At 40.5% G+C, this 8,562-nt stretch overlaps 1 protein-coding gene and 2 long non-coding RNA genes across 6 annotated transcripts; 2 read left to right on the top strand and 1 right to left on the bottom strand.

Annotated features, from left to right (window-relative positions):
- The first annotated feature begins 16 nt into the window (after nucleotides 1-16).
- Nucleotides 17-1,395, top strand: LOC109959201 (uncharacterized). Its single transcript, XR_002274800.1, has 3 exons — nucleotides 17-100; nucleotides 675-768; nucleotides 1,138-1,395. It is a non-coding gene; the product is annotated as an uncharacterized LOC109959201 (long non-coding RNA).
- Nucleotides 1,128-3,084, bottom strand: LOC109959200 (uncharacterized). 4 transcript variants are annotated; one of them, XR_002274796.1, is made up of 3 exons: nucleotides 3,034-3,084; nucleotides 2,109-2,196; nucleotides 1,128-1,883 (listed from the first exon to the last, which is right to left on the bottom strand). It is a non-coding gene; the product is annotated as an uncharacterized LOC109959200 (long non-coding RNA). The 4 variants fall into 4 exon arrangements; XR_002274797.1 differs by lacking the exon at nucleotides 3,034-3,084 and adding an exon at nucleotides 2,914-3,027; XR_002274798.1 differs by lacking the exon at nucleotides 3,034-3,084 and adding an exon at nucleotides 2,932-3,027.
- Nucleotides 3,085-4,433: 1,349 nt separating this feature from the next.
- Nucleotides 4,434-8,362, top strand: LOC109959313 (tyrosinase-like). Its single transcript, XM_020598547.1, is given in 7 exon segments — nucleotides 4,434-4,454; nucleotides 5,248-5,747; nucleotides 5,749-6,004; nucleotides 7,366-7,372; nucleotides 7,603-7,750; nucleotides 7,848-8,029; nucleotides 8,271-8,362. Coding segments are annotated over 7 exon segments (1,206 nt in total).
- The last annotated feature ends 200 nt before the right edge of the window (nucleotides 8,363-8,562 follow it).

Raw genomic sequence — 8,562 nt, 5'->3', positions numbered from 1 at the left:
AAGTTCATGTTGGATACTTTATCTAGTGTTAGCGAGGATTGAATGTTGGCGTGTAAAGAAGGCAAAAAGCAAGAAGCCTTTCGGGCTGAAGTCAAACCAGGTGTGTGTCCACTAATTGGCTCCGTGTGTGGTTAGCCTTCAGGTACGCTATTGTTTTGCTGTAGCATGTTTATAATGAAGTTAATTGTTGCAACTTGCTTCTAGGAATGACTGTAACTAGTCACCTATCCTGGCTCTGTAGTTTTCACTGGCAGCGTTATTTGAACGGTGTTACATATTGAATATATCTGGACTAGATTGACATTGGCACCCTCTTGTTTTAATCACCCAACAAGTTCATTGTTTAGAGGACACTGGTCTTTGACACAGATGTCTGTCTTGTAGTGGAGAAACCTTTTTAGGCGCGAGTATAGTTTTTCTGCCACGTCTGTTTAAGATGGAGCCTCATTTAGATTGAAGTCCAGACAACATCCCGTTTTGTTTAAATTCATATTCAAAATATCAGCAGGCTTCGACAGTGGAAGCAATGCCAAGGTTTGACTTTTTTTAGGATGCAGTGTATGGGGGTGGTGGTTTATTGTATGAATATCTTTGTTCATGATCAAATTTGCATTGTCTGTTTCATAAATTGAGGGTAAACAAAAATGGGAACTGTTAGTAAATATTAATTTCAGGCTTGATGGTGATGAACCCAGCAGAGACATCAGCAGTCAGGCCTTTTCTTGGGACTTGCTACCAGTAATTCAGACGGCTGTTATTTCAACAGTGGTGAGATGACATCTTGTATCTTCAATTTTTTTTCCCCCCATGATTTGTCTAAAAGGATAATGACTTGAACTTGGAAGTGCCCATTCTGCATATATAAAAGGATGCTCACTAAGGTACAAATGTGCATGCTAGAAGTATTTTGTTCATAATGCATCAAACCTATCAAAAACAAAATGATGGGTTGAAATTATAGAACACATGCTTTAAACTCAAGCTTCTTCCATTTTCCCCTTAGGCAATCCTTAACCAAATGTCCTTGCCAGATGTGGCAAGATTACAGCTTTCCTGAGGACATGCATAAAGACAAGCAAGTTTTTTTTACAAATGCACAATTTATTGAAATCATGTTTACACTTTTCTTTTTTGCAGGCTCATCTACTCCATCCAGCTCAGCCACTTGAAGTTTTGGCTAAGATGGGTCAAAGAGTACCCCACATCTTTCTCCATGCTGTTGTACTGCATGTGGCTGGACCACAGTGGTGAAGACTTCTCTTTACATGACAAGTCTTAATTGTGGTGTAACTCCCATGGTGGATCCCAAGCTTCAGCAGCATTTGAAAAAAGGGGTTTGAAATTGTGTAATTTTCAGCCTTGTTTGTCTTTTCAATAAAGCTATTACAATGTAAACTTCCTGGTTCTGCTTTTAATAAAATAAGGCACAGGTTCAAGTTTTAGTCCTTCACTGCAGTTGAAGAACCAGAAGACCTGAACAGTGCCACTTTAAAAAATAAATAAATAAAAATGTTTAGGCTTTGTTCTGGGCTCTCCAATAAAACCTATTACAACTCAAACTTGTAATGTTTTAATATGAAAGATGTAAAGCACTGATTTAGTTCACTGTACTCCAGTATGAGCCACATCTGGAAACATGGAGAGAGGACCACTTATCCAGAACTGGGTCACGGGGTAGCAGTCTAAGCAAAGAGGCCCAGACTTCCCCCTCTCCAGACACTTCCTCCGGGGAATGCTGAGGGAGCTGGAGGAAAATTTTTATAAAAACTTGTGGCTTAAATGGTTCCTCTTAACTCAATGTCCTCCTGGGGGGTTGACAGGACTGAGTCTTCCATTGTTCAGTGAAGGGTTCATCTAACAATGTCAAGATCTTGGATTGGAGGCTGTGGGAGAAAATGGATTAATACTATTTCATTCCAAGTGTGGAGGACTGAAGCATGCAATCAAATTAAGCTGCAAGTGTTTAAGTATACAAATAAATTCAAGGATGACTGAAAAGCAGTTTCTACTATAAAGCCTAATTTAGAGAATACTTTAAGCTACTGCTATAAAACTCACTGATGTAGCCAAGTGAAAAGTGCACAGAACTATCAAAAACAAGGTCGTACCTGGATGTAAAGTCAGGCTTCTTTACAGCATCAAGGAAGACCTCAAGACATGGTTGGCTTGTTTCTGGCCATCTGGTATGATCAGGACCTGTGACAGAGTTAACACCATGAACTTACTCAGAGTTGCTCACAAGTTTATCCACAGTGAATTTAAAGGATTATTCTATTTGCCAGCTGTGCTATCAACCTGCTGTGTTTCATTGAGAGCAATGGTCAATCACTAGGTTATAAAAATGTTTGCCATAAACATTACACAAATACAGCAGTTTTTACTAAAGCAATACACAACTACATTGTGTTCCATGTTACAAAAAAATTTGAGAATTTTCATGACAATGTATATCAAAGTTGTTCAAACACTTTTGAAATTAGTCAGAAACCTGTACAAACCAACAGTGACTACTTTGACTTTTGGCAATTTAGGTATATTTCACTGCTAACGCCTTTGCACCACTACTTAAGCAACATTTTGAATGTAGCACACTTACCTGTAACGGGACATCTCAGTAAAAAGACGCCAACCGGTTTGGACCTCACCTGCTCTTCATCAGGGCGGAAACATACAGGTGCAAACAATTTAAGTTTCTGCTGATGAAGACCCGGTGAGGTCCAAATCGGCCAGCGTTTATTTATTGAGCTGCACCATTAATATTAAATATGAAAGCTACTTATATTAATGGCGCATGTAAAACCAAAGCAAATACTGGACTGGACGGCTAACGTTACCGCTGAAGATTTTCTTGCTAGCAGAGGTTTGCTAACTTCCTACATTAGCATTCGGCTAACGCTAGATATAGTAACGCACCTGGAATAGAAAACATACATTTGGAGAACTGACAGATAAGCACCTGCACGCTGCCTACATACAGAACGTAACAGATGAAATGTTTACTGTGATTTCCTACAACTTTCTAATGCTACCCACCTGAGTAACTACAGCTCCTGCACCACCGGAGACTACCTTATAGAACCCAGCTACCACACTGATTGGACAATTTGACTCTGCTCTGTGATTGGCCTGCCCCTGTCCAATCACATTCTCGCTTTTCGTCTTCTTCTGTTGTATAATGACGGTTGGCAAACAGCTTTAGGTGCGTTACCGCCACCTTCTAGACTGGAGTGTGGTCCACAACGGCCCATAACACAATAACCTCACTCATTATATTATCTTGCTTAACCGTGTGCTCTCTAAAAACCTAATAAGTGCTCTGTATCCTATATCCCCTGATCTTTGTCCAATCAGATTGAGGTGTGATTCACACTAAACCTCAGTACTCCTAGATAGAGTTGTATGTGCAGTTTGCTACTTTCTGCCTGTACACAGATGTTCACAAACACGCTTGTTTTCAGTGTTTTTGTGTAAACTAATTTATTCACAGGTTTTATTCACATGTTCAAAAACGTTTTTAGAAGAAGAAGCTTTATTTTATTGTCATTGTAACATAGGGACACGTACAATGAAATTTTGGTTGGAGCCAAGGGCCCTGGGCCGCTGCGTGCATACACGCCGCCATCACGAGCAACTTGGGGGGTCCAGTGTCTTGCCCAAGGACACTTCGACACGTGGACTGCAGGCACCGAGATTTCAGCCCTCAACCTTCCGGTTTTTACATACAAATTGCTATTTCTACCATTAAATTGCCATTCATTTGACTAGCAGGCAGTAATGGGTCACAGATTGGTGTAATGCTGTGTGCCACCACTAAAGGGCAGCTTTACTGTGTGCTGAGGAGAAGGAATAGGGAAAAGAAAATCATGTTTTAGGCTTATTCCTCCCATTTATTTTTAAATAGAACCTAAAACCACTAATATTTATTATGAATAAAAAGGGGTTTCAAATAGTGCTGGCTGATCGAGGCTTTGTTGAAGCTTCGACACTTTATTCAAAAAATGGTTCAGGCTTCAATGACACAGTGCTCGAGCAGGACATCTGGTGGTCAATAACATAAAGTGCAATTGAGACGTGTCATTTATTTTACTGGTCTCTGTCATTGGTTAGTGTGACGACTTTTAATGTTTGGTCATAATTACGAGATCCGTAAATCAGGATCTTGTAATAGGCTACAATATATTGGTTGCTATTCAAGAAGACATTCATTCCATAGTCACATGAGACTGAGACTGCACAGGGATCTAAATCACACTCACAAAACAATTTACTGTGCCCCAACAGGGAACTGAACCCTGACCTGCCATACAAAATCAGTATTGTTAACCACCGACCTGTATGTATAGGCACACTTTTAGAACTTTTACTGGTTTCTGCTATTGGTTGACGCAGCTTTTACAGTATATGGCTTCAGAAACATCATTTCAAAAAGTTACATGCCGCCCTCTAGTGGGGAAGTATGTATTCGCTGTCATAGACTTAGTGTTAAAAGTCCTATGAAGATCACATGCCATAAATTCCATAATCATTTGACTAAAGGTTAAAGGCAGTGTGCACAGTGGTGCATGCAGTCATGTGAGACAGCAGTACTAAGTAAGTTCTAAACACCTTAAAATGCTCTTCTGAAAAAGCACTGAACAAATTCAAAGTATTGGCTTAAGTTGTAGCTTGCTTTACTAGACATTATTCAACAACTTTCCATCAATAAACCCTTTGTTTTTAGTTCCTACCTCAGTTTGCATTGTACAGATGACACATACAGTCAGAAACGAAATTCCACAAATGTGATGTGAGCTTGGAATTATTTATTTGCCTTTGTATGACAGGGTTTTTTGTTTTCATATGATACATAGATCGTATGTTTTCAGTTGTATTATTAGGCTGCAGGATAGCTCAAAATCATGAAATTACACTTTCACTACACACACTGAGCCCCATAAATACTGCAAATCTCTTATGAATTAAGTTTTATAAGTTTAATTCGTGAAAGGAGTTTCGCTGCAGGCTTGAGATGTCTGTAAATAAGCTTCACCCTGAGGATAAGTGGCATGTGACTGGCTCAATAAAGAGGCAGGGATACCCAGAAAAGACCCTGAAGTATTTAAGCCTGAGAAAGCATCACATGGGTTTTCTTACGCTGCATATTTGGTTCACTACTTAGTGTCTTGGTTGCTGCCTTAGAACCTTGCAGTAATGTGGCCACTGATATCGTTGAGTTTCATATTGTATTTTGTACCCTGTTATCAACAGTTCCCTCGTCTATGTGCAACCCGTGAAGCTTTGCTCACCAAGGAATGCTGTCCACTTTGGGATGGGGATGGCTCGGCTTGTGGAACCAATTCAGGCCGAGGTTTCTGTCAGGATGTGGAGGTATCGGACCAGCCCGACGGGCCACAGTACCCCTTCTCCGGGTTGGATGACAGAGAGAAGTGGCCCCTGGTTTTCTACAACCGGACTTGCCAGTGCACAAAGAACTTCATGGGCTTCAACTGCGCTGACTGTAAGTTTGGCTACTTCGGGGTGAACTGCAGTGAGAGGAGAGAGTCTGTCAGAAGGAACATATTTCACCTGTCAAGAACTGAGAGGATCAGACTTTTGTCTTACCTGAACTTAGCCAAACACACTGTCAGCAGGGACTATGTTGTTGCCACTGGGACCTACAGGGAGATGGAGAATGGCTCTAATCCAATGTTTGCCAACATGTCTGTGTTTGATGTTTTTGTGTAGATGCATTGTCTCGTAGCACACCGTTAGGTGGCCGGGGAACGTGTGGACCGACGTGGACTTTGGCCACTGGGCGCCTGCATTTCTCCCATGGCACCGTGTATATCTGCTGCACTGGGAGCATGAAATCAGGAAGCTGACTGGTGACCTGAGCTTCACCATCCCGTACTGGGATTGGAGAGACATCCAGATATGTGACGTGTACACGGACGACCTGATGGGGGACCGGAACCCCCAGGATCCCAGTCTTCTCAGCCCAGGGTCAGTCTTCTCTTCTTGGATGGTAAGCACTCAAGTAACTCCCCCAGCCTCTTTCTTTTCTTTCTTCTACAGTAATTTTTATTTATGAGTAATAATGCAGTTCTGAGGTGTGACCTTAGACCTTTTTTGTTTACCTAAAAGACCATAACCATGGATTGGATATTCAAGTGAAATTAATATCAGTGCTCACTCATTCACAGCACTGAACAGGTCTAAAACAAATTTTAAATGAATGAAGAAATAAAAATTGCATTTGCAGCCCTCCATTGCTACTCCACACTCTCATTTTGTTAATAAAGTATGCCGTCTGTTTTGTCACTATAACATGCTGGTTACACGCAACTTCTCTATGCATTTATATGCTCCCATTGTTTGGTGTTGTCAGTGTAACTTGTGGATTACTACTGAGGCATTCAGTAGTACACAGATCCTTTACTAAAGTAAAAGCAGCAATACAACAGTGTAAAAATACTTTGTTAAGAGTAAAAGTCCTATGTTCAAAATGTTAAGCACAAGTACAAAAGTATTGGCATCAAAATATACTTAAAGTACTAAATGTACTTCTTATGTAGAATTCCACATTTGACATAAAGGGTCTCATATTATTGATCTGTAATAACTGAGACACTATTGTGTTCATCTTTTTAAGCTGGAAAGCTAATTTTAACTAGCTGATCATTTGCATTACTGCTTGTGAATTTCCCATTTACTGTATTTAGTTTTATTAATTAAGTAGTAACTAAAGCTATAAGATAAATGTAGTGGAGTAAAAAGTATAATATTGGTTCTAAAAGGTAGTGAAGTATAAAGTAGCACAAGATTAAAATACTTAATTACACATACTTCAAAACTGTACAGCAGTTAGTTACATTCACCACTGAATGCATTTGCATATGAATAACAAATTGTATACAGTTTAATATTGTAACTCTGTAACTATTTGGTGTGCAGTAAAAGGGGAATTAAGTGAAACTGAGGGTCACAAATAATCAGAATCATCCAGAAATTGGATTATCCAGTGTTGATACTTGACTTTACTAATACTGTGCATCACTAAACCTCAGGTGACTCTTGCAAATATATACGTCAGTTGATATATGGGTATGCATTAACATCAGGGTTACAACCTCTGCACAGATCCAACTATTGTAGCAATTAAGGCTAAATGACAAGTTGCTAAACATCATCTTCTATTGATAAAGTGCTGCCTCCAGCAGAGCTTTAGAAGCTTGTGAGGTTTCCCATGATATACAGTACATCAGGACATATTCACACATCTCTTCTTTCCTAGAAAAGAAAGACAGCCCCCAGTAGGAGACCATTTGTGGAGACTGCCTGTGGCTTATGAATCCTTTCTAAAGAAACAATGTTTCTGTTTGATAGTCTGCAGGTTAAACAACAAAAACCTCTATTTATTTTTGATGAAAAATGACCTAAACACTGTGTTTTGGAAGCACTGATTATCCTATTTTAATCAGGTATGAAGAATACTGGAGGTGATCTTTAAGAATTTCATTCTTTGTTTTTGGATGACAGTATCTCATTTTGCAACAAAAAAGCTTTTGATTTGCTGACCATGACATAGTTGACACTGCTGGTGAGACACGTCTCCTCTTGTAGGATTCGGGGATCCTCAGACTGGCTTAGGAAACAGTGCTGGTCTAGGCATGCATGCTGCTCTCCGTGTGTTCATGAACGGATCCATGACATCAGTGCAGGCCTCAGCAAATGATCCTATATTCCTTCTACACCATGCTTTTGTTGACAGGTAAGAAGGGGCAAGTTTCAAGGCGCAAGCACCTTAATACAAGTGTGTTTACACACTTGAAGTTACAGTAACAGTTTTATTTATTTTTCTATGAAATCATTTACGAACAGTGGCTCCGGAAGCATAGACCATCTCCTTCCCACTATCCACAGCCCAATGCTCCTATTGGGCACAACAGTGAATACCACATGGCACCCTTCCTGCCACTCCACAGAAACCTAGGATACTTCATTTCCAGCAAGAACCTGGGTTATGAGTACTCCTACCTGCTGGATGCCAGTAGGTCCCTGTATGAGTGGAGTTTATTATTTTTTTCTTTACTTTTTGAACTGGTTGATTTTTGTCATCTCTACTAATGCCCCCTTTACTTTTTAAGAAACCCACCGTTGAATCTCTTTAGGAAACCGACATTCCTGATCTCATAAAGATATCCTGACCATCAGATTTAGGTTACTTAGTATCTTTGTTTTACTCCTACACTTCACCATCTGTCCTGTGACCACCTCTCTGTTCATTCCAGGCCTGAGGCTAGCAGAAGCCATGCATCCGTACCTGGAGGAGCTGCAGGATGTGTGGGCCTTCCCCTCACAGGGCTGTTGGGAGGAATTGTAGCAGTGGGCACAGCTACGGCTGTTCTCGCCACAAAACGGATATACAGGCTGCATGTGGGGAGGGGGGAGAATGTATTTGCTCTCCCAGAAAAGTAGCCACTTATCTGGAGCAATGATGATGTGGAAACCAGCCACCAAAACTACCATACAACAATGTGATGACACAGCCAGCTCTGCATAATGTAAAGATCACCCCTGCAA

This window comes from Monopterus albus, unplaced genomic scaffold (assembly GCF_001952655.1).
Source record: "Monopterus albus unplaced genomic scaffold, M_albus_1.0 scaffold38.1, whole genome shotgun sequence".
Lineage (NCBI taxonomy): Eukaryota > Metazoa > Chordata > Actinopteri > Synbranchiformes > Synbranchidae > Monopterus > Monopterus albus.
This window is presented reverse-complemented; position numbering and strand designations above follow the sequence as displayed.